This window comes from Varroa destructor, unplaced genomic scaffold (genome assembly GCF_002443255.2).
Source record: "Varroa destructor unplaced genomic scaffold, Vdes_3.0 BEIS01000004.1, whole genome shotgun sequence".
NCBI lineage: Eukaryota > Metazoa > Arthropoda > Arachnida > Mesostigmata > Varroidae > Varroa > Varroa destructor.
The window spans coordinates 37,025,450-37,052,113 of record NW_019211457.1 but is presented as its reverse complement, the minus strand read 5'-3'; the positions used below and the strand labels follow the sequence as shown (position 1 = coordinate 37,052,113).

The window sequence follows — 26,664 nt, the reverse complement described above, 5'->3', positions numbered from 1 at the left end:
TTTTGATATAAGAGGGTGCGAAGCGCCGTCTGCGAAGTTTTGAGCTGCGGCAGACATAAGCGAGCCGTAGAATCGCAATGAGTATGTCACCTCTCCCAGTGGGGATCCTGTCTCTTCGGCGAAAGTATTTCTTTGCTATATTTTATAAACTCACTTGCACATTATAGAAAGAGTGCACACATATACAAAGATAAAAACAGCATATGCACATCTTAAGGGATTCTACCCTGACATTCACACAACTAGCGTTCTTTAAAAACAGATGCTGAGGCTTATTCGCATTACGCCTCGAAGATTTAATGCTGACCTATATAAAAACGTTTGCTTGCGTTTCGATACAGGAATCTGATTGCGATAGATACAGACGTTTTTTATTACTAAGTGCAACAAATTGGGAAAAGCCTACATAGGAGTGCTTCAGTACATCATGATGCCTTAGTGTGTCCATCTCTCTTCCTTCGGAACAGTCTAGGCCATTGGCATATCATCAGTCGAATGGGCACACTTAGCCAGGTCCCATTTTGGTGACGAATACTTTAGTTTTAAGCTTTCTACTTTCTTTTTCTTTAAAATGGACAGCCCTCTCATTGTGGCCGCCAACTGACGATGGAAGGGGGGCTGGGTCAGCGTTCGCCTCGAATGAGCCTGCAGGCCCTACGTATGGTCTGATCTGCTACCGCTGTTGCTGTTTGACTGACTTCTAAGCTGGCAGGATATGAAAAGCGGCGATATTTAAATGCATGCTGGCCCGTACCTGCTCCCATGCCGAAATGTGTGCAGAGCCAGCAAAAATACACGGAGACAAGGAACGGAACCGCAGTAATATACTAGGGAACGAACGAACGAGCGAAACCAGTCGGTTATTTTTCAGAAATTAAAATTTTCTTTCGCTTCTAATAATGACAAATTTACTTAAATTTGCTCACGCCATCGGCTCTCGGCGGCACACGCGTGCTAGCTCCGAGTTGGCGACGCCTGCTGGGTAGGTCATCTGTCGACGACGACGACGACGACGACACTGCTTTTATAATCAATTCCTCCACTTATGATAGAAGAGGAAAGAGCACATCAGTAGCAGCAAACCGGCTGAGCCAGCGAAACGACTGCTCGTTGCGGCGAGACAGGCCTCGGGGGTTCGTCACTTCGTATGCGGTAATTGAAGTAAGCATCTTTTAAGAATTTTTTCGCGCATCCATGTTGTGCTATATAATACATGTAAATAGTCGTATACACGAATATTTACATACATTACTGACTATATCAATAAATATAGCCTTTACCCTGTATCGATGTGTAAATAACATAGATCAAATTCGTTTTCAATTTCGTTCTAACTGACCTATTTTAAACAGCTGTTCTATGTAGCAACATGGAACGAAACGCTAAACCATTTAGTTACAATCATTGACTGATCTGCCTGACTGGCTGCGCGGAGGCAGCTGATTTTTCGGTGACGCTTAATATCATTTTTATTCACTTGGTCGCTCTTCTTCCTGCCCAGCTTACAATTACAGCGGTTACATAGAAGAACCCCTTATGTATGTACTATAATTGCTTGAATGGGCGCAAAAAAGGTACTGCAAGCGACTTTTGACAGCGAGAATGTGAGTTCATTAACGGCCGCATTGGACTATGCACGAGGCAGGCGACGGACAACCAGGCGTTGTACAGTGAATATGCACAGCGTGGCGGCCTAAACGGGTGCCACTAGTTGGAGGTAGCTGGCCGATATTCCCCCGCCACTGTTCGCTTCTCCATCGCGCGGAGGGCCGGGGTTCATGCGTCCCACAGCTCACAGTCGAGTCAAAGCAGAAGGCAAGTTTTTGCATTTATTAAGTTGTAAATCGGGGATTTGCTCGGCAAATAGCGCTAGTGCGGCAGTAGTGTTGGTGTACCACAGGTGATAGCCATGCTAGTGGGGGGGAGCTGGAGGTAGAGCGGCGTCCCCGTAGAGGGCGGTAGGGGGAACGAGCAGAAGTGCAAATAGATTGAGATGTGGTTGGGTTTTCAACCGCACCGATTCTATCGAATGCTTGGGTTCAGAAGCTAATTGCGTTGGAAATTATACACTTACAACAACGGAGTATATACTGAATAAGTTTGGATGACGGCTCACGTCTTCTCCACGTGAAGCCTATATTGCCACAGCGCGCGCCGCTGCACACGAATCTGAGTACCACTGGCTTTTAGCCATATATCTGACCTATTTGTTCACCCATTAGAGCAACATGCTCTTGTTTAGTCTATTTATTAGAAACTCAACAGAATTTTATGTGAAATTATGTATTTATATTTGAGCCACAAGTAAGTTTTTCAACAGCCAATATAGCTCGTCACTTTCAGTCAAAAAGAGTTTAAGAAGCTGCCAGGAAACGGGCAGTGACCTAATGTACAGTATGCGTCCTAAGTAGGAGTTTTTCATAAGGAACCAACTTTTTACGGACCTGAAACGACAAAAATGGTGCAGTGACAAATCAATTCGACTTGTCGTTTGATCAAGTGAATGATCAGTCGCTGTCGCATGTAGCTCAGCACCTTAGAATCTAGATTAGCTGCTGCAACAGTAGTAAGCTGACAGATTCGGTCAGCCGCGTCAACCAGACGGTAAGTCGGTGAAAGGACAAAAAGCAAAACGACGACCAGATCCGATCTGAGCAAGCGAGAGAAAAGATGTTGTATGTGTTTGTTTGAGTATCATGATCGTGCGCGTGGACTGTTATAGATTTCCACTATGTTTTGGGTCTGCTATATTGCCACTTTGCGGATACCGGTAGGTCGAAATAGATGGCTGAATTTTACATTGGATGAAACCAGACATTTCAACGGTTAGACTCGGATAGAAAAGTGAGCGTATCATCACATGGATAACGAGTTGTATAGTAATCACATGTTTCGCCCACTTAGACGAGGCGTAAAGCGACGCGAACCGAACCGATGATTAGGACCAATGGCTTGCATGCAACAACGCGGACACGAGGACGGATGTGCATCAAAGGAAAAAAGGTAGACATGTCGTTCATGTATGAGTGGAAAGACAGACGAACCAGCTCACGGGATGCAGAGCGAACTTGGCGTCTTATGAAGCAGCGTAGCTGTCGCCGAAAAATATCAGTTTAGATTCATCGCTTGCCATAACTGTAGATATGCATGGAAAGAACGCCTTGAAATCGTGTGATCGATTTTGTATGAGAGAAACAGGTCGCAGGAAGTTGAACAAAGAAAAAAAAAGAGCCTAAATAGTAGCTGCTTCGGGCGTGGAATATGCAGTCTCGTTGATGGGACGGCTCATTTTGTATAGCAAAACCCCATATTGCCAGCAGTCCAGTCGCCCACAAGTGCTGATAGTCGAGGCGAAAAAAAAATCGAAAACGAAGATCGTACTCAGTCAAGAAAGAACAAGCTTCTATTTATACTAATCGTTACGACCTGTCCATGTATTATCGGAGTCCTGTATGTGCGTACTTTATATATAGTGTACTTCTACATCGGCAATCTACTTCAGTACGTGTGCTGCGATTTACATTATGCCTTGACCCAATGCTATTTTTTACATCATGCTCATCAAGAACTCAGTATATCTGTCGGGTTCGTGTCCTATTCGGAATCCAGTTCCATTCGGAGTTCTGAGATCGCGCAGCTACGGTCCAAAGGCGGGAGAAGCTTCCAAAGTCGCCACAGAAGCAACCGCCTGTGCAAGTAAAGTCCTGGCTAAAGAAAAGAGGCCTCGGCAGCCGTTGCGGCTGGTCCTTCTTTATTAATGGTGGCCGCATCCGGCCTTTTCACTCTTCCTTTGGGGGCAATTCTTGTGATCCTTCTTTCTACAACCTCTCTTTTGGTCGACGTATATACATAGATATATGAAAACATAGAGCCTTGCTTGTGTAGAGTTTGCGATATATAATCTACCCTAACACATTAGGGCGATCCTTTTTTTTCTTTCTCCGTATATAATACATTGGCAAAACAGTATCGCTCAAGAAGGTACACAGCTCGCGTGGTGTTCTTGCCCTAAGCTGAAGTTACAATCAGAGCATCGGACATCAGGCTTTTGTGGTCTTAGTCCGCAACCAATGAGGACGCGCTTATTGACTGGGCTTTGACTGTTGCTACTTGGTAACAGCGCTTAGTAACAAAGCGATATCACTGCTATGAGCACTGGCAGGGAAGAGACTGGCCCGAGTCCATAAAGACAGAGCTAGACATAGAGAAAATAAGACATATAATAATGTTGATGCCACGACTGAACTAAAACCTTTATGTATATATGTTGCCCGATTGATGACGGTTCTGTCGTGGTACCCACACTACGCTACGCTATACGACGGTATCTACTCTTGTATGGAAATTAGATACTGGGATCTGATTTGAAAGAGATCTATGAGTCTATGTGCATTTGTACTTGCGTGCAGGGGTGTACAGATGCATAGTGAAGTGATAGCGAACAGGAAATCAGCTGGTAGAGCGCGTGCGTTGGGTGCACAAAACTTAAGTAAGAAAAGGACGAGCAAAATCTTGCTAACCATTCGTCGCAGTTATGGGTACATAGTTAACAAGGGTGAGATACTGGCCAATAATCGTACTAGTTTACTTTTCTCGCTAATGTAACAGGTCTTAAGTAGCTTAGGCCAGCCAACAAAGAGTCCCCTATTGTTGACGACACAGGGCCACGTCCATTTTAGATTTTTCTCCGATCAAAAACGGGCTCGTTAAATTCGTTTGCTGTACAACGCCTGCAGGCTTCTTGTTAATCGAACTTGCTTCTGTCTTCACTTCTCATCGGCTCCAGTTCCAGCTTCGTTCGAAGCAAATCCAACAAATCCTCAGAACAGCACCTGTCGCCTATGTCCTACTACGCTGTTGTTGATTATTCCCAATTCAGTTTTTCTTGCATAGGGTAAGACAGATAGTCGGTATAATGCTCTGGCCGCCTCGGGAGGACACAGACCAAATCTGAGGTGATTTGCACCGGTCGTTTTCTTCAATTCAGCAATTCCCATATTTCTAGAATGATGTCGTTGTGAAGCCAGCTCGCAGGCTCTTGTACACAGCTATCTATCTCTTTTTGAGACAACTTCACATCGCTCTTCGCTCCCTTAGTTTGTAAGGTGCCATTCGATGCCCGTTCTTTCCGTCAGCTTTACTCTATGACTCTTTGAAGTCTTCGTAGAAGAGCTATATTAGCAGCAGTCGGTAGCTGCGCGGCATTCTGAATCGCCCTTCTCGTCTTGATTTATACAATAATCAATTTCATTGGTTACGCTGGAAGTCTACATACAGCATCAGGCCACAGCGCTTTTTCCCGATCCCCAACATGTGTGGAGGACGGGATTGTACTGCTCGACAAAGTTAAGGTGATAAAGGAACCAAGTGAAGGGGAGCCGGTCTGTGGTCGACGGCCCTGCTCGGGTAGAAGCGCTCTGCAAGGAGCAATCAGCCTTGAGCCTTCCACATTCACCCTGAGTTTGCATGCTCTACTAGTTTGCCTGACCCGTCTAAGTCGGTGGCCATCGTGCTTTCACTGTATCTGGTAGATGTTTCCTAACCACCAATTCAACTCTGGCTGGTTCCCCTTATTCTCTTCCCCCCACGCAGCTCCGAACCAATGGGTGAATTGTTTACCCTCCATGAGGTAGGTGCCTCCGCGAATGCTGCTTGGGAAACAGCGGCTACGCTACTGTGGTTATGCTCCCCTAGCAGGCCGAAAGCTTTGCTACTGCCCTCAGTACAAAGCAACGCTTCCTGCCAACAGTCTATTGAGGTTTTGTATTGCAATTTGGCCTAAGAACATCAACGATGAGAAACAGTATAAAGGCCCGTTGGCCTGTGTCTCTCAGTTATGTGCAGCGTCGATTGTACATATTACTTAATGTGTTCCTAAGTGCTGGCTAAGCCCATGCGAGCGCTAGGAATGGCCTAGATGACGATCGCACGAAGTAGGATCGAACAGCCAAACGGAACAGGGAACGGGGATCTGTGCAAACACATGAACGCCGGTGAAGCCATTATATACCACACTGCGCTAGACAACTAGGGGTTATATCGGGCACCACCGTATGCAGACCCGAAGATGAAAGGGGCGATGGATGACGAACGAAAAATCACTATTAAGGTGACAAATATCATCATCATCGTCGTCAAATCACCATCAGCGTCAACAATGACGGCGTAAGGGAGGGTGTATATGTACAATGATTGGCAAACCAGAACACGCTCGTCAAACATGTTCGAACAGATGTCACAAAAGAAGAACATAGACAGTGCTTAGGCAATCCGACGGGCGGTACCCTTGACTCTCTGTGTACCTTAGAAATATGTCAGCCGTCACGTCGTCGCCATCATTATAGCTAGTTCCTATTCATCTTAAAGATGAAAATAAAATGCAGGCCGGCGAAAAAAGAAGGCAGCATCTTACCTGAAACAAGCTAGCAATAGGACCACAAGGGGAAAACGAAGAACGATAAGATAGGATGGAAGTGGGCTAATACCAATCAAGCAAATCAATTCGGTCAGAGGATGTGGATCCCATTTGTTTGGTTTGGTTCCTATGGTGTTCCGAACCTCACGCGATCACCTCTTCATCGCGCTAGCGCAGATATAAAGAAAGAGTATATGCCATAATTTGTCCTCCTAGCACGGCACGCGGGCACACAGCCATCCTGTACGCCGCTAGTGCGGCGCGTAGCTGCTCTGATTCGGCTGTCATCGCTCTCGACCATGAATTTCTTTCTCTTCTTTTTTTTGCCCCGACGTTCTCGCCCTCGTTTAGGCGCTCGCCCAGCCCTTCAAAAGTGCCGATTTCAACCACTTTGCTTCGCAGCCGTATAGCTTCATAGCCAAGATGCGTCCGTTCGGAGTACGTAGTTGTACGAGCTGAGCGTGCTACGTGTGTATCAGAAGCTGAGTGACGCAAAAGGAGTCGTTCTTCGCTGAATACATCCAGCACACAATCGTTGGCACACGCCGCGTACACAGAGGACACGCATAGTAGTGGTTGTCATCGTAATTGTACCCCCATCAGTTAAGTTTTTTTGGCGAACCTGTGTGAGGTGCAGCTCCTTGGGTCTGCCAGTCTTTTGGGCTATCCGTCCGCCAAAAGTCGTGCGCCAGATGGGTAGTTGCAACAACTAGTTTCTCACCGTACACCAAGAGGAAGTGCTCGACCGAATACTTGCTTTGAAGTCCTTTTGGGGAGTGTAAGACCATCATCGACAGCAGAGAACACGAACAAGTCAAAGAAAGAAACAAAAGTCAATTCGAAAGATGAGACGGATCTGAAGGGAGAAACGGCAGCAGAAGAACTGAAAAGCAAAAGAAGAACGGTACAAAGAGCTAAAGAAAGCGCGATGGTGGCACAGTGAGACGATTCCTTAGTGGTACGAGAGGTAGACGAAAACAGCCCTAAAAAACACCCCAAAACCGCCCAGAGCTGATACCTAAGCGGCGGCTCGACCTCACCCTCGAACCGTTCTTCATATACAGAATATCAACCTCAGCGGCGTGGCGAGCACAAGCCAGCCTGCTGCCGTTGACTAAGAGTGTAACATACTATATGTACTAGCTGGCGTGACTGTGTATAGGGACTCGGACAAAGCTTCGCTTTTACGAATGGGAGCAACCAGTTCGATTAAGAACAACTGGAGATCGGTCCCAAATTGAAAAAGACACCGAGTGCGAGACACCGAGCGAATGGAATTGCTTTAGAAATCTCAAGCAAAAGGAATCAGGAAAATATAGGAGTGAATTCAGAATGGTAGCGGCTGCTATCGGTACGACTGGTGCTACTAAATCGAGTTCTTTGAATTTTTCCGCAGTTCACAACAAGTTATGTTCATGGGCGGACGTCTTCGGTAGTCCTGTGTTGTGCCGCCTTGTGTTCCTTCGCCGATCAAGCAGCAGTGGCAAGTCCGTTAGGACAGTTTCTACCGTTTTTACTACTGCTGGGGCTAAACGAAGCTAACCAAGTTATAACCAATAAAGATAATCCTCCTTTCGCCTTTCCGCCTCCGTTTCTTCTGTGTTCCTCCTTAATTGACTCGTTTTCTGTTTCCAACGAGCGAGCAGCAGCAGCAGCAGTACTAATAATAGCAGTAGCAGGACTTTTGGCCGTCAAGCGGAAACGCAGTGAGGGCAAATCAAAAGCAGAAAACCCCGTCATATAACACAATATTATAATACGTTGACAGCTTAAGTCTGCATTGTTATTACTGCTGCCGCGAAGCCGGTGCGTGGATAACTTTATTATATTACTTTACATTATATCTAGGACTAGAAGGGTTCGGACACAACAGCGTCATCACTGCCTGTCTACCTGAGTAAATCAGGCAGAGGAACCGCGCGCAGTAGGCGAGAAGGACACAGGCATCAACATGACTTCATTTTCGGGCCTTTAGCAGAGACCACGAGCCGGTGAACCGATGAAAGGAGTGTTGCCAATCAGTAAATGCCTTGGTCGAGTGTTTGCATAATCAACTATTTGCTGAACACTGTTTATGACATGGTGGCGCTGGTTATTATCGACCATCGCTGTTGAACCTCAACGTGCTAACTGTAGTTTCAATTGCATCCACTACTGCGCCCCCAGACAGCCCCGTATTTACAGCAGTTACCGACAATAGAAGGCTCACCGGAAGACTTATCGAATAACAAAAGCTGCTTCGGCTGCTGCTCGATGATGTCATCATAGCGATAACGGGATCATCCCCTCGTCAACGGAAGCATCAAGAGGATAATCTGCTTTTCCATCCACACCGACCAACCATCTAATCGAGCCCAGCTCGGCCGATCCGATAAAAGCATGTCTACCTTTATGCCGATTCCCCCTCCGAACGAATAGAGCAGACAACGAAATGTGCTGGATTGTGATGGATGGAACAGGACGAAGGTGAAGATTCGTCAAAGGAACCTACGCAGACAAGTGCTGTCGCGGCGTCTATGTGTGCCCATCGGCCTGGCATTTCTCAGCCATGGGAAATACTAGTACATTGTATTTTCCTTTGGACCGCTGAATCATCGATGCGGACTACTGCTGTGTCGGCACAACAAGGCTCTAAAACGTCGCAAGCGAGAAGGTTGTTCCTGTCGCTTGAGTTTGCGTGCACCCTGCAAATGATAATGCTGGCCGCGAAGGACGGATTAGCTGCTAAACAGGAGGCCCGGCAAACCAGTCGAGGCAGGACGATCTGTCAACTACTTCGGAGAGGTGCAAACAATCACAACTTAACAATAACGGTAGGTGCCACCGTGAGGTGCGAACTAGGGAACACATACGTAGGTCAGACCAATTTCCTTTTTCAACATCGACAAACAATAAGTATCAATGTTAGAGATCAGCCCCCAAAAAACAGCACCATACGACGAGATGTCGTTATCACGGCTTCCAGTTGAGTACGTAAGTCCACTTTACGTAAGGACTTGCGATATTTATACATGTGCTACGCAGCTGTCAATCCCAGGAGTTTCGCAAAGTTTTTACGTTCTGCAATATGGTGGAGAGCTCGTCTGCGCAATTGATCCAGTATGACATGGAGACGACTCCTAAATACACTTAAAATGTTTGTATTACGCAAGTGAATATATATATATATTCATTTCGCATGTATATATATATATATATATAAAATTGTTGCTACCGAGACAAAAGTTGTTCCTGTGGTGTGTCGCTGATGCATATCATTTAGAACACAAGTTTTATATACATGCCTATATATATATATATATATAAAGTACATATATTTTGGTGTAGTGTATAGTTTTGTAGGATGTGCATGCGATTAGTAGGCACGCATGCAAAGACCTTGCAAGTGTTCACCTAAGCGTGTAAACTAGTTTTTTTTGTGGCAAAGAATGAAGGAAGTCTGAGATTGAAAAGCGGGGCAGAGCACAGAGATAAGTCAAAATATCTTCACTCACTCAGACGGTTTGTAGGAAGCACGGTCCAAACCGAGCTATTTGGACGCTTGCCCTTTGCCGTCTTTCTCCGCTCCTTCTTTCGGGACAGAGACTGTGCGATCGCAAATATCCTACAGCAGCTTCAGCCTGCCATTGCTGCTGTTTCAGAAGCCACAAATCGCATATAGAGATCATAAGGGCATAATGCTTTACATGGTACAGCAGATACCACCATACGCTTATTGCCCTGTTTTATGTTCGTCGTATGCCTTCAAAGATGGGCGTGAGATCAATGCTCTGCCTGCTAGGCAAAGATTATCCCAAAGGGTCAGAGTAAGTTCAGGTAATACATACGCTGAATTTTAAATTGCAGCACTTCAAATGTAGAGGACAAGGTGGCGTTCACATCCAGCGGACCCCACTTGTACGTGACGTCCATCATGCAGCTGGGCCAAATTGAAGTTATTTACACGAACAGTAGCGCGTTTAAATCCGGAGTAACTTATTCACCTGCTATAGTTTGTGTTACATGTCTATATTGTTATACAAACTGGACGATGCCTTTAAAATACTTGACTGAATCTCATAGAAAATAATTTTCCAAAAGGCCACTGGATCAACTTCTCTGCTTAAATGAATGTACGCCTAATCTTTTAGAAGATTTCAGTCGGAATGATTCGGTTAGATAGTTAATGAACGACCTCTGAATTAATGTATAATTCTACACCTGAGAGGACTGCTCGAATACGGTTTGCTACATCATTCAGAGATGACTTCGGAGGTGCGCCCTGCTCCAGTCGGCCCTCAAGGCCTATGTCCCAAATCACCTTTGAAGGAATCATCCCAAATCGGCTTTGGACGATGATGACTGGTAAACGAACTGTGGCAACACTTGTCCGCTAAGATCAATCGCGAACCGATTTACTCGACCTTACCGAATCTATACGATTGTGTCAAAAATCAGAAATCCGGGTGTTTTCAAAGCTAAAAACGGAAAAGGCGTCAGTAAACACAGTTTCTCATAATCTCTTAGGCGTCTTGTCAAGTGCCAACAAAAACACAGCCATAGTGACAGGTTCTCACACAGAATTGTCATGGTTAATGACACGTAATTGTCTCTAGGCCAGTATGAAGCAAAGAAAAACACAGGGAACTCCAGGAAAGACGTTTAAGTCGAGAAGACACACAGACGAACCAGATCTACGTCTAAAAAAAACCATGATTTGCATTTGGTGAAATTGGAAGAGCCTTATACGCTGAGAAAAATAGGACGGACGGTACGTATCTGCATTTAGTTGCATCAAATATATAAACTAAAAAAGAAGATGTTCTTTGGATAAAGCGAAGACCAATCTGCACCGGGCATGTTCTTCTTCCGACCTGTCCATTGCCACCAGTCAATAAAAGCCGTATCACTACAGACGACGTCAAGTCAGTTTAAGATAAATATTGGATGCCTGATTACTAAGTATAATGTTAAATGTTTTTTTTTTTTTTATCTATAGGGCTGACCGAGTGTGCGTGTCGCAAGCTGCACTGGTGATTCAGCATAATCATCATCGCCGCCGTATGGACCGCAGTCGATCCATGGGAGTGAACGCCGCGAAAGCAAACCGTTGTTGTTTTTGTTGCTACTGCTGTTGTTGTTGTAGCAGCCAACTTACCATGTGTGCTTACCGATGCTATGCAAAATATATAAAAGCTGTACATACTGTTACTTCTGCTATAACTTGTTTGGTTATTTTTTGCTTCCAGTCGTTCGCTTTCTTTCTCTCTTTATGTATCTAGCGTGAACTACGTTACTCAAGAATGATTGACGCCAAGAGATAGAGATAGAGAGAGAGAGAAAGAGGGAGAAACAGAGAGAGAGGGGGGGGGGAAAGAGAAAAGCAAACTGCCTCGCATTGAACAGTCTTGTATAGTATACCACAGCGATGTAAGCAATATCACATTGTCGACGTGGACACTTTAGCAGCCTGTCAATTATGGACGGCTGAACGGATAGCGGCCCAGCTGGTACTTGTTGTTAATGTGACCGTAATTTTTGATGTTGCTGTTGTGTGCAATCAGGCAAAGTTACACGAGGGAAGCGTTCCGCTATGAATCGGTGCCGCTGTAAGCACTCTCAATTGACAAAAAGATAGGTGAACTGATCTGATCTGATAGCCCTCTTTTCAGGCCTTGTAAACACTCACACACAAACGATGTTCCTCTTTAACGCCATTCTCCTAATTACCTAATTGCTGACTGGTTAACTATCGATCACTATGACAACAGGTTTAATTCGTGTAGTCATCTGCCAGGCCCTATAGGCTTCGTCGGGGTCTGTTAGACAAAATACGAAAAAGAATTCAAGCACGTTATTGTTTCATTTTATATTACACAAACAGTACACATACAGAGCACGACATTTTGACTGTGCTACAGCACACAGCGGCGGAGCCGCTCGTATTTTGTCGAAGAAGGCAGGCATAAACTATAAGTAGCAAGTCTCCCGACAACCGATTATTCAGCTTTTTTCATTTAGCAAGAGCTGAAACACCCGAACCCCCTGCTAACGAGGGTTCGCGATAATTAGGACAGAAAAAACGCCAGGAAAGTCGGCCATTTTTCTATCTATCTCTTACAATGCTGTCTTTATTGGAACTTTGCTCTATTACAATCGGCACACAACGAACAGAATATACCAACCAGAAATGCGGATCTGATATCTCATCGTCATCAACGGCAATGGGCATCACATCGTGTGCCGACTATTTTCATGACCCTTCGCGCGACTTGAAGCTACAGTGATGCCCGGCGCATACAGTCTGCCAGTCGAGATAATGTCCAGTGTGACCTTCCTTCTTTTTTTCTGAAACAAATAACGTTATCAACTTTTTTTTAGTAAAACTGGGGAGTATTTTTACGTACCATCCGAAGGAAGAATATTTCAGATTCCGATTTCAAGCTCTCTTCCTCCGTGTGAGACTCAGGACATCAACTGAGCGTTTCCTGCACAAGGCTTATGTACAATCACGTGCTTATGATCATATAAACCTTAGCACTTTTCCATCGGTACGTGTATGATATTACGTCAAAAACACACCATCAACTAGGACCTGTCATCACCATCAGGGGATGAATCTTGGAACCGGTTATCGCTCGTGCGCAGCGTTTGATGAAAAACAAACCGAGCGACTGTCAATAACGTGTATGTATATGTATATAAATGAATGCAACAAAACAAGGTATCTATGATCTGAAAGAATCATGTACATCGTATGAAATAGAACTAGTAGCATCGATTTAATATTACCCGGCGCCCGCGACCACAGCCGAACCCTCATCATCTATAGACGTTAGCCCTACGGTAAGCTGAATTTTGGGCTAAAATTTTAACTAGCTATGTGTATAGAATGACTGTTTTAGCAGCAACGGATGGCTTTTTTGTCGTCGTCGTCGTCGTCATTTTTTGGTCAGCACTAATAAAGCCCTCAGTGTGTTTCCGTAGCGCTTTTTGCCTCTTGCTTGTTTTAGTCTTTATACTGATTTCCTATTAAAATGTAGGAATGATTGCGGAGCGTCGATACTTGATTGGCAGACATAGTCCGCGCTCATCAGCCTACGACATTACCAGTAATAGTAATGGCAATACGGTCAGAACAAAAAAAGTAAGGCTTCAGTACTACCAGACAGATGCACAAAGGTTTAAAACTGTTACGGAACATCCGATTATTAATCTTACGTAACACGTATAAAAGTTGATTCGGTGTTTTCATTAGTCCATTATTTGTCTATAATACGCGTTATATAATAGTGTGACTCACGACGCATTGTCATCCACGGAAGTTCTTCTATTTTGTAACCTGCCCAAATTAGAGTAGTTAGTCCATTGTTGGTCAAGAAAATAGTCTTTTTTTTTTTGTCGTGTCCCTATATAGACGTACTGAATACACCCAATGATAGCAATATTTCGCCTTGTTTTAAAGCATCAGCTTTCTGAAGTGCGCATCATTGTTTCTCGTGGACCTGATGAAGCACTGTCAATTACGATGATATTGTATCCCGCGGAGAGTGGAACCTCCCTACCCGCAGACTGATCACTTCGACGAGACCAGAGAGCTTCGCAGTCTCTGAAATCGTATCTCGTCGTTTTTTCTGCAGTAGACGGAGACACGGGCACGCCACACGCAGTCGAGGACTCATCAACGGCCTGTGCAGGAAACAAACAGCTCGTCCGTGCACCTCTGCGACGTACCTCAAGATATTCACAGCCCGCACCCCTTCTTTCCTCCATATGAACTACGTCTGCCGTAAGGCGAATGACCCTGAAGTGTACGCTCAAACCACGGGATAATTGGACAGCAGCAGCAGCAGCAACTTGGAGTTGTTGCCTAGAGTGGAATGCTGACCATCTGAGCTTTGAATAGTATAGCATCGATGGCTCAGGGGGATGGGGGTGGCGGATCATGTGAGTGAACAGTTTCACCAGCGTGTCGCCATTTTCAGCTGTCATCGTGGCAGGGTCGTCTTTGCTCATCCGCCGGGCAGAAATGAGGTGGTAGCGTTGTTATCGGTCTGCTTGCGGCGATCGACCAGTGGATTGAAAGAGCGCACAGTGGGATGCCGGACAAAGGGAGGACCGAGAACTGGGGTCAACAAAGTGACCCCTACTCGTGTCGCGCGCTGAAGACTGCTAACTGAAGACTTACCAGCAACATCGAGCAGTCAAACGAGCAAGACAGTAGACGCATAGATAGACAGCAGGCAAATAGAAAGCACGCTGGCGCCCGCAGCTAAGGAAATGTTCAAAGACAGGAGAGACCAACGGGAAGATGCGAGCGAGCATACGATGTACAGCCAACATGCAGAAAAAGAAACCGAAGGCCCGGGGGGAAGACAGAGGATACGGACGAGAATTAGAAAAATCAAGCGACGTTGAAGAACTGCATGCTGCTGCCGCGGTTTCCGCGCCCGCTATCGCTGTTATAGACAAGACGAGTGGAACTCAGAAGACCTTCAAATAAGCAGCGGTAACAAAACCGAGTATCGAAATCACTACGTCAGAAGGAAATCGTCGCTGATTCCGCAGCAGCGGCCGCCAACACCGCAAACACAGCCGAAACGGCCCCGGCGTATCGGCCGCTGTTTGAAGCCGCAAATAAAGACAAATATTGCCGGCATTTATTTCCTCTGATGGCCGGTAAGTAGACAACAAAAAATATCTCTGAAGAATCGACTTGCGAGCTTTGTGACCAGAGGGCAAGCCCGGTGGGTACGATGTCGGCACTGAGCAGCACACAGCGACGCCGTTCATACAATCCTCAATGCTCGGCAAGCGCTGTCAACAACTAGCTCTCTTGGGCAAGCCAAAAAAAAAGACCGATTTAAACTTGTGGGCCAAAGTCCGTTTCCACAAAAATCAAGGAGCCCCGAGGAAAAACAGCAGTTCCACCAAGTACCATCGTATACATTAGCCAGCACCATAAACATTGACACCTGCATAGGACTACTCTCGGGCCCTCACGAGGCTTACATAGACTCTCCTTGCCTCCCTCTTCCTTTCATAAGCATCCCACAGCTGACTAGTTGTCTCGTGACCAGTGTCGATCGGCGGATTCCCTAGAATAGACAGGACTACATCTATTCGCTGGGCGATTCTCGAGCAATAGGCTATTCGATTCAGGATACCGCAACATATGTACCACTGCTGATGGTCGGGAAAATTCTATGCGCAATACCTTATCAAGAGCAAAGATGAGGGAACGAGAGTGCTATGGGAAGTGGCAAGTACAGCTGCGTGTGGTGCCTGGATGGGTAATCTCTTAGCTTTTGCCCCTCCAACACAGTCCAGATTAACGTATGCGAGACAGCCTATTCGAAAGACTGGTGGAAGGGTCCATTTTTGCAGCGACATTATAACTTCGCAGATCATTTCTTGCACATTCACTTGCTCTCTTTCTGCCCTGCCGTCTTCTATTCCAAATGCGACCCAAATCTGCGAGAGATCAGCTAAAATACTGCCTGCCGATGCCTCCGGGCAACTGAACAGGACTTTAGCACCACGAACCGGACCCAACGTGCTGCTGAGTGAGCCGACGCCAAGCAATACTCGTCGTGAGCGTCAGTAGGCGCACCCTGGTCTCTCGAAGAATCCAAATTCCAAAAGACCTTTAGAGACCGTTACCGGCCACCACTTCGACATATGCCCTTGGAAGCCCAGAGGGGACAGGCACGCTATGTATCGTCGTAATGCGCATATGTAGAGAGCGAGAATGGGGTCGAGCGAGAGAGCAACTGCACATTTTTAGGTAACCCCCGTCAATTCTTACTTTGACCCCGTTCGACAGATTTCTCTCTCCCCTTACTGATTTCTCCATTTGCTTTTATACGGGCACGAGTAGTGTATTTAACTGCTGGGCACCCACTCTAGGAACTGAGCTATCGTTCAGGAACCGCCGGAGTACCACCTAGAGGGTAGTTATATTATGTGTGATCCAGGCCGTACTAAGGAACAGGGCGTTATCCCACGAAGGGATAGCTGCGACTTAGCACCTCGTGGCCTGCTCCGCCAGCTTCTGGGTGACGGCTGAAAGCACAAATTTGGCCTCATTATGATCCTTGAAGCGGTACGCGCCATTAGCACTCTGGTGGTTGTACTGCCGCTTGCCGTTGTTACCGTTATCGTCGCCTTGTGCCACTCATGAGACAGGACATTTCCGTTGAGGGACTATTGAAGACGAGGACGAGGTGCAACATTACCTGAGGTCTATGGACAGCAGGCGCGCACATGTATATCCGGGTCGGAGGGTTTAGCATTTCCATCTCCCTTTCTTTTTCTGTCGACGGGAGATATGTAGTTAGCTAATATTTTCACTGTTAGTTATTATAGAATAACCAGCAGTAATTTTCATCGCGTGTGCAGTAATTTAAATAAATACAATACACTTGCTATTTGGGGGGTCTAAATCGAAACCATACACATAAGTTTAGTTGTTATGTAATACAGACTCTTTTGGGCAACACTGTTTCTAATGGCATCAGTTGGATTTATAAGGTATACTGCTTTATTTGTGTCTATCGGCGCCCATTTTTGTTAGTGGCATCCTTGCAGGTCGACAGCCACAATGGGTGCCGTCGTTCGCACGTGTTTTGATTATAGGAGAGCTAAACAACGAACGTATTTTTGTTTTTACCAGAAAAGCAGAGCACCAGCTCTCTCTCTCTCGAGTCATAACAGAAGGGCAAGAAATGCTCGCCACAACCGTATACATCCCGGCCACGACCGCCATCACTATAACCGTTATACAATAAATGTGAAACCGAATATATCGATATCCGGCACGCGTTTGGAGCCATGTCCCCCCGCTGCGAGCTTCTAGGGAACATGGCAACCTTAAGATAAATGTAGGACTACAAAATCATGCATATATTCTTATTATGATAATTATTATCACGACACTATACGTAATTGTTTATGTTACTGTTATCATTTGTGCTGGCCGCGTATGTTCAATTTTAATCATTCTTCACAATGGTCACCTTCATATCAACGACAGCTTCAGTATGGTATATCAGCTTTATATGGGGTTATATACAGGCATCTTAGGTAGACAATCCCGGTGTGTTAACTACTTGATCGTCTATGCGCAATCGTTTTGTCAGCAGAACCGTATCGAATTGATGTAATCAATTTATTTTGCCCTCTTTCCTTCGTTCCCTGGTCTCTAGTCTAGCTGAATAGTTTTAAGCTGATGATTTTCTGTTGTCGATGGTCATCCGGGCGAGAAATTAGCGTAGAAGTGCTACATCCTCTTGCACACTGATATTCAGTGTCGATATGTCTCGATTCCTTTGTGATCTCGATGCCGTGTTTTTTCTTCCAGATTTATACTAAATGACCCTTTGAACGGGTCCACTCTCTGCGTAAGCCTAATAATATTGCAGACGTTCTGACCGATCTATGATATGTTTCTTGGTGCGTTATTGTGGGTCTTACTGTCGATTCTAACGGTCACACAGTGCTCGCGCTGCGTTTTAAATTACTTTTTCTATTAGGTAATAGGTTTCGCGACAATTACCGCGGCGGATGACGCGGGCAATCGTGAAGTGAGATCACAGAGACAGTTCAGGAACTTTTCATGTACCGTATCCTGATCTTTCTTCTTTTTCCTGATTGCTTCTTCGCAGCTTCATAGTTCTTACGAGCGGTGTCATACTGACGTCTATGCCATCAGTTTGCATCCGTCGTTCGAACCCAGTGTAGGACGAAACCCGTTTCGTCGTGTTCTCGCTGAGAGCTTTTGATTGTTATGATAGCGCGGAAACGAAACGCTATAGTCAGCTTGACGCTTGGATAATAACGTCGTGTTCCTGACATCCGCTGGTAGCTCTCGTTACGACGGCGTTCAGTTGATGCGTTTTCCCCCTTTTTTCCATCGTCCCATCCGCAGCCGATATTTCATCTGGAAGCGATGTTTTCATTGTAGACCAATCTTGTCTGGGACAGAGCAAGTTGCATGTGTTCGAGCGGAGTTTACGGGACAAACGGGGATACTTTTTCCATTCTGCTCTGTCGTATGCGGTGTCGCCGCCATTGAAGGAAAATATATATTGAGTATAGTGTTATAGTTACAATAATGGAAGATACTCAGAAGGCCGAATCAATCAGTGCAGCAGCAAGTGCAGTGTTTCTCGTGTATTATTCTTGTCCTAAACCTGCGCTTCAAGCCACTGTACTGCTGCTATAGCGGTAGCGCTGCGATCGTGTCCGCCAATCGCCTTCTTCAAACATTGGCCAAAGTTTGTTGTACGCAGACGTCACTTAATTCTACATTTCAATAAACGTGAGATCGCTTACGCCAGCCGGCTTTGGATCCGATTTTATCTAATACTAATAGTTCTGTAATAAAGAAGGAAGGTCCAAATGCATTTATATACGGCACGATATTGCCTCATCGATGGTGATACTGCTCAAATTTTGCATCTGGGCTGGTTCGCATCGCAAAAAAACCACGTTTTTTTTTCACGATTAGAGCGATTTTATCCTGGCTAAACCGAGCTAAGAAAAGGCTAGCCGTAACAGACTTCTACGTTACTATGAAGAGCAAGACCACTTGCTATACTCGTTCGGACCACTGCTGACGGGATCAGTTGTCGTTCTCTGTGCTCACGTTACCGTTAACCAGAAACGGTATTTGAAAACCAATATAATCCGCGATGTTTACTTGCAAACTGCTCGATTAGCCCAACAAACCAAAAGGGTAAATTAATACTTCAGTTGAAGTTCGGAAGAATGAAAGTAAGAAATGGCAACGTTCGGAGTTAACACAGATCTTTTTCGCCTTTGCCTCCGAAGGGGACAGTCGCCATTGGCAGTTTACCAATAATATCGACCACCCTATAAATACAAAATTCTATGTACTTTCAACTCCCAAAATCAAGCTCAATGTTGACCATTCGTTCAATAATGCTCGGGTCGTGTTTCGCAGATTTTATTTGCCGATCCGCGGCAGCAGAAGCGTCTGCGGGCGAAACAACGACACGAGCAATAGAAAAAAGCAAGTTCGTGACGCGATCATCTTCTCGTTCTTTCTTTTCCTTTTTTCTTGGATTGTTTTTTTTGTTCGTTCCTGCTCTTGCGTATATCTTGGGTTCTACTCGTATATAATGATGCTGCTGCTGCTGCTGGTTGGCAGTCATCATGCCACGTTTGCTGTCCATTCGGCGTTCTGTTCTGAAAAAGAACTAGCGAGCTCCACCAGCAGCGGCAAAACCGTCGGACGATAAACCGCAGCCAAAGAATAGCACTTCATCGAGGACATCACTTACTTACTACTACTACTACTCCTACGACGACTACCGCGAGTAGTAAAAACTACTCCTACGCGTTTACCTTTTCGCTTCTCGTTGGAATTGGGGAACAACTCAATCGGCCATCTTTTACCACCCCGCCATCACAACCAGGAACCAACGGTCACCGATGCATCAACAAAAATAGAGAAAACTGCCCATTGAATTACCGATCGATCGACCGACCATAAACGGGTTGTTAAGCAGGACGTTGCTGCGTCTTGGATAGACAACAAGTAATTTGTATTCTTCGCTACTGTCAATAGAGTCGTATGAGACGAGATCCATTAAAGGCCGAAAAATGAGCGAATGATTGGTCATTGCTTCAATGGGCAGCCATCCCTCCGACCTGCGAGCCGCTCATGTCAGCAGACGCGTCGAGAGCTAAGTTAACTGCTCGATGCGTCGTTGTGACGGCTTCGGTGGCAGGTGGAGTGAAGAAAGGGGAGTGATCAATGACGGTAAATAGTATGTTGCTGCCTATGGGAACCATATTCGAAGGACCGTGGGGATTCAACCGCGGCTCTCAATTGAGAACAACAAAAGCGTAACAACTTGGTAAACATACGATATCGATATAGTATCTCTGTGGAGGGAACCAAATTGACTCCACTAGCTCAACTGTTTTCTTACCCTATATAGACATGTATGGATGTGTGAACGTATGTGGTATTTCCCCGGAGTTGCAGGAGTAGAGGTGATCAGCATTAGTGGTCAGTATAGACGCTATCGAATGATATTGAAAAGACTACTACTACCAGTGATGATAATATGCTCTAAGGTATTTCCGCAGAAGCTTTGATGGTGTGCCAAAAACGTCGGCCTTTTGAGCGCATGGACAACATATTCATCGCTTTAACTAAACGAGCTTTAAGTCTACTTGATGCGTACGCTTGCTGCTATCTGCCGGTTCTCGCAATTCGCTCGTCGTGCTCGAAGGCAGTAGAAGCACGACGACAATGCATACGCTGGAAGTGTCATTCCTGACCGCCATATTTGTTTAACGTGGCCATCATTCTGGGCTTTAAATTACTCGATTCAGGACCTAAGCCATTATCATAAAACTTTTGTCCTTAGATAAGTGTTTAATGGCAACTTTTCTTTTTTTCTATATAAGTTTTGGGTGTAATCCTAAGAACGCTTTTTAGCGCTTTGAATCTAAATATTATTCAAGGCTTCCTGGTTCCCCCCCCCCCCCCCCCTAGAAACCTCGTTCGAGGAAACAGCATAGAACCTCGATTTGAAGCAAGATCACCATTTCGGTATAAGTTCGTCCTGTGTAAACACAATAGCTAATGCTCGTTCCAGTTCCGATGCCATTCTCAAAAAAAAAAAACAGAGAAAAATTCAATTGTATGATTAGTGATACGTGCAAATAATAACAGTCGGATATTGGTGTCACGCGATATTGTATGTTCCGATACTGATGCTTGACGTAGCAGCTACACCCGATCGGGGTCACCTGATTCACGGTATATTGTGCATAGATAAATGAATAAATAAAAAGATCGTTAAGATTATTAGCTGCGATAATAATGTTAGCTTGAGAACTAACAGTGACAACGATCATAGTGATTCTTATCGCATGCCTGTTACTCGTTCGTATTAGATCTTCATATCAGATATAGGCATCGTATCATACACCTACTGCAGTGGTGCTTAATTGATGGAACAGGAAAGCAGAGCACCAATATTTTTGGCCTATTTTTTCCCGATTAGGCTAAAGATGTTTCATAAATGTACGCTTTAACATAAGTGCGTCACTTGTTCATTCCAGCTTGAACGCTTACGCTAGACGCAGACGTCCGAAACGTTTGTAGACGGTACGTCTTTCCGACACGCATGGTCGACATTTGCCACTGCTTGTTGCATACTGCCGTATAACACACCACTGTTATAGGCAGATGCATTATTATAAATGTCTGTAATATTATAACAACAACGCCTCATAACGCCAACCCTATACCCATTTGATATCGTTTCCTGACGGAGCATTTCGACGGTCATCCATCGACAGCTGTAGAACGACTATCGTAATGGAATGATGCACCTTTTCATCATCTTCTCGTTGTCTGCTACGCTTTTCTTTTTGCTCGATCGACTCGTCGGCTGACTACATGCTTGCCTGGAATGTGTCGTCGGCGGCGCCGTTGTCACCGCGATCCTTGAATCCGTTTATCTCATAAATGTAACACATACGAGTTTCGATCGCGAAGACAGAAAAAGCCGACATTTGCACAGTTTGGACAGCGCCGGCCACTACCAGTGGTGTGCAAGATCGACAGGACATCTAGACGTTAGGACCTTGACAAACATCATGCTATAGGCCTGCTGTGTGGTGCGTTTCAGCCGGTCGGCTCCCTGTTGCTTGATCTTGCGATAACGAGCCGCGCTCTCTTTGGAACACAACGACGACGACGACGACGGCCGGCTGTCTTCCACCTCACGAGCACCGCCGGGATCAGTAAGTAGGTGGAGCTCAGCTATGTTGTATAATCTGTTCACATATACTTATATTTTGCTTCGATAACCACTGCTGTAACGTCATAATTGCGTTGGTCGAGAAGATGTCAAATGTCTGCTCCTTTTCCGCTTCCCGCTCCGTCTGTTCGCTCATCGCTTTCAATACTCGTTTTCCGATTATTTCTGGTGCCTCTCTGTCCATCTGTCTGTGTTCGATCTAATTTATTTAATTAAAAATACTGCTGTAGCAACGGCCGCAGCAGTAACAATCCTGCCATTGACGATGTTAGGCACTGCGGCGATACGCGGGCCAGGGAGGATTAGCGTTTGTCGTCCACGAAAGCAAGAAAAATTGTCTCGATGTTCTCTTTTGTAGCTACTGCCGTTGCCTCCGCCGCCGCCGCCGCTCAACAAGGCGTTGATGATACGAATTTCGGGTAGATGGGGCAGTAGATAATGGACGAAATAGAATAGAAGACTAGCGTTTGAGAAAAACTCAAGAAGCAGATCGACACTACTCATTGATGGCTGGCTAGCTGGCTGGCTGGCTGGCTTCCATTGTACGTGGATCGACCTATATGCGTATTAAAAGTTTCTGTTGCGTCAGTTCTCTATAGAACTGCGTTCAACTGACCTCTCCACAGACGAAAGTGGGCGGGGGAGGGAGCGAGGGGGTGAACGAACAAAAAAGACGCCTCTGTCGGATTTTCTACACTTGGGAAGCTCATTGATATGCTCACATTGCTTATTGACTCGCTCATATCGTGTAAAAAAGCAAAAGCTAGATGTTTATTCCATGCTGGCGGAACAACACGTACATAGTAGAATTAGCAAGAAAATTAGCGTACTCAATATGGCGTTTGTCTGGCCATAGGGATTTATATTGCAATAATGCTATCTGTAACGATGATAGTAATACTAATAACAATAGGCCTTGGTGTTCAGGCTACGACCGATTTGTCTGTTAGAAAGGCACCACCCCTAATGACTACTAACGTATTTGTCTAGCGCTTATGATGGACTAATAATTGCATCATTAACATAGGGAATATGAAAATATAGGGGAAATATAATATCTCTACTGCTATTATATTTCCCCTATATTTTCAGTATTTCATGCACTTTCTGGGGTCTGTTTTTCGGTTGAGGGAAACTTTTGCCCTAGTAAACGTTCATGTTATCTTAAGCCTTAGCGCCCATAGGGTGAGCACGTCTTTAATCCACTGCAAATTTACCCATATGGCAGAATAAAACAGCACGTTTAATTCAAACAGACATTACGAAATCATTCCAATGGTGACACTCCAACGAGAAAAATGTTCGTATAAATAACCAACAAACAAATATCGACACGGTCATCAAAATCCTTTAACATGCGATAAGATAACCAGGTCCGCGTCCTAATTTTTGTTGGTTTTCATCGGTCTATCGGGACATGGGCGGATGGTGCCGTCGGCGCAGATGTAGCACCAGCCGTTGCAATGGTTCATTATGTCTGTCGATTTGTGCTTTCGTTTGCGCCTCCTCTGTTTTTGTTCTATCATCGGTGAACTGTTCTTCTTTTGATCCTAAAGACGTTTAGCGGGTATTGGATTCCCTGTGATAGACGCCAGGCAATGGCGGCTCGACATTAGGACCAGATGATCAAAGTTTATTGCAAGTAAAGCAGCTAGTCAAAAAGGATCCCCTTCTCTAATAATCATAATAACAATGACCATTATTGTTGGATTATTATTATGACGTGTCGTGTGTAGCGCGTATTGGCGTTGCCGTCGTAGCCGCGGCCGCATCGTTATTGGTGCTGCCTTTTATACAGGTTTCGCCCGTTGTTTTTCATGCTTTGAATCAATTTTCTGCAGCAGCGGCGGCGGCGGCGGCGGCGGCGGCTGCTACTGGTGCTGTCATCATCATCACAAAGAAAAAAAAGTAGGGACATCTTTAACGATTACGACAACGAATAGGAACACCGTCAATAGCAGAACTATATATATGTAGTCCTAATGTATATGAGTACTAGTAATAGTAGCCTGGTGCGCCAACGAAGTACTGCGACGGCACCAAAGCGTCGATTAATTTTCTCAAATTCACTTTCGTTTTGTGGCAACGGCAGAAGAAGCTTCGGCAAAAGGTAACTCGGGTACGCAAGCAGATAAATAGCTGCAACTTGTTACAGGTGGCCACCACTCTACGCCAGCTTCATCCAGCGACTATTACATCATCATGACGAGGCAACGTCCCTTCGAAACAAAAGAAATGACAGCGGCAGACGCAAGCCTCTCGAAACAAGATACACGCAAGCGCCATAGCGTTGTAGTATTAGGCCGGAGGGATACAAGGCAGAAAGGCTTATTCTGCTATGCTACACGCGACCGAATTCACGCTTCCGGCTCCGTTCGGAACGGCCCTGATCATTTCTGATATTATTGCTGGTGCCGCTGTCTCTGGTTCCGATGGCGATCACGCTACGGCTAACGATAACGATGGTGTCGGCGATGGTGGCAATAATCGCCGAGTAATGAGCCAGCAGTTGAAGCGCCATCGTCTCTTTTCCCCTCTGATATTTCTTCTGTACCATGCTGATACAGAAGCAGAGACAGAGTGACAATCTTTGAAAACTGAGCTTGAGGGGGTCGTTTTAGTTCATATTGCCTACTTTTAAATACACAGTCTATGTTCGTGCACAAGGATTTTACAGGCGCGCCTGCTACGGCTAAGGACCGACCTTGGAACGCTTCAAGTAGCCGGCATTATTCACAGGAGAGCCAAAAGTGTGGTAGAATGACGTATGGTCGTAGCGCCCTCTTGAAGGAACCGGCCAACAGTATAAGGCCAGCCAGTTTCGAGGGCCAATCCTAGCCGTAAGGCGGCCAGGAGGCGTATACTCAAACAACTGCGGGGTACTTTCTTCTATACATAAATAGAAATCGTCGTAGCATTAGTATTTGGGACGACGACAACTGTCATACCTATTGTCCAAGTCATCGCAAACATGTATATCGAACAGGACATTTTTCAAGTTAAACCATTTGCTCTCTCCTATTTGCATATGTGTAAGTTGCACAATTTCCATACAATGTCTAAATGTCTTGTCTGTTGCTAAGTGCCTATCGCCTACCGTTACTGCCCCACAACTACTACCTTGAGTACCTGTTCCGACCAATCCCGTAACCGAAGTTACCAAATATTGATAAACATTGATTGGATTATTTAGACTGACCATTCAGCGAATGAGATGACGACCTGAAAACGTTCTGCAATCGAGCGAGCCTGGGAAAATAGTTCAGCAGATGTATATGGGACGGCAAACCGATCGCGTATCGTGTCACGTTGACGTGAGTCATTATCTTGTAAGTTTCGGCGACTCGGTTGCCGTCCTCATCTCCGTCTTCGAACGCCGGCTGGCCAATACCGAAATTATGGGGCCCAGACTGGCCCGTCCACTATATGGACACCTGCACGCGGACCTAGTGCTCGTCCTATTGGCTGTCAAGTCTATTTCAGTGTCCCACTTCGAGGAACCCCAGCGACAGAACCAGTAACCGAATGACGAACAGCAGTTGGCAAAACGTTCGTCGTCTAGCAAAGAAAGCTCTCCTCTTTTTCTTCATTCGCTTGCCGACGAAGAAGACGGAGAGCGTTGGCGTCTCGGCTAGACATTTGACAAGGATCGCGCAGAAAAGGTATGACTTGAGGGAGAGGCCTAAAACACAGCTATAGTTTTTCAACTATATGTTTGCTATATCAACCAGGGTAGTACTAGCTCGACTATATCAAACACAGCACCGCCCGAAAATAACACTGTCTGAGCTTATATCAAGTGACAAGCGCGTATTACACAAAATGGTTGTGAAAGAGGTGACAGCGCTGGTCGTACTCGTCATAGTGATGCTGGTAGACATCACAAAATACTAATTGGCTAAAGAACACACGTATGTTCTTTATCATTAGACAGAGAGCTCGCCCCAAAGAAAGAACCACCCGTCGCTCGATGGCGGCAGTATTATTAGTACGAGATCTCCCATAGCTGCTCACCCTAAGTAAATCTGCCCCAACCTCAGAGAGACGTGAGATCAGAGGGCCATCACTTAACGCGCGGGGCACCCAACCAGTAGAGAGAGTTTCGTTGCCATAGTTGTCTTTGGTTTACTGGCTCATTTTTCTATATTTTTGTCAAGAAAAGCTGATGAACGATACACACATTCAAATCGCGCGCCGTAGCAGAGTGCGTTACTTCCCGGACATTCTAGTAAGCGATGGGTATGACATGTAGCTATTTTCGTGTACAATAAGTAGCAATCTATCGAAAACAAGGGTTTCATGCTTACTGCCCATCTGTAGAACGTACTAATAAAGTGCTTGCTGCGTTCTGAGTCGGAGTGGCGGGCGCCTGAACTGCGAATGATGTTTCAAAATGACCTGACAACTCCTATTCACTTTTGCAACTGTTGCAGGTGCACACTCTGAATTAATTTTTACCAA

The 26,664-nt window shown here is 45.5% G+C and overlaps 1 protein-coding gene across 7 annotated transcripts in view; it reads right to left on the bottom strand.

The window, feature by feature from the left end:
• LOC111249806 (uncharacterized) overlaps positions 1-26,664 on the bottom strand; it is a 106,461-nt gene that overhangs the window by 61,209 nt on the left and 18,588 nt on the right. For 2 of the 7 annotated variants that reach the window (XM_086988493.1, XM_086988494.1), the window contains exon 2: positions 12,580-12,742. The exons of 3 other annotated variants lie outside the window; for them this stretch is intronic. Coding sequence is in view for 2 of the 4 variants with exons in the window: in XM_022804145.2 (XP_022659880.1) it covers positions 12,802-12,804 (3 nt within the window). In the remaining 2 variants the exon portion in view is untranslated. Of the gene's footprint in view, positions 1-12,579; positions 12,743-12,801; positions 20,859-26,664 lie in introns of those variants that run through there. 2 more of the 7 variants (XM_022804145.2, XM_022804149.2) reach the window with 1 other exon arrangement.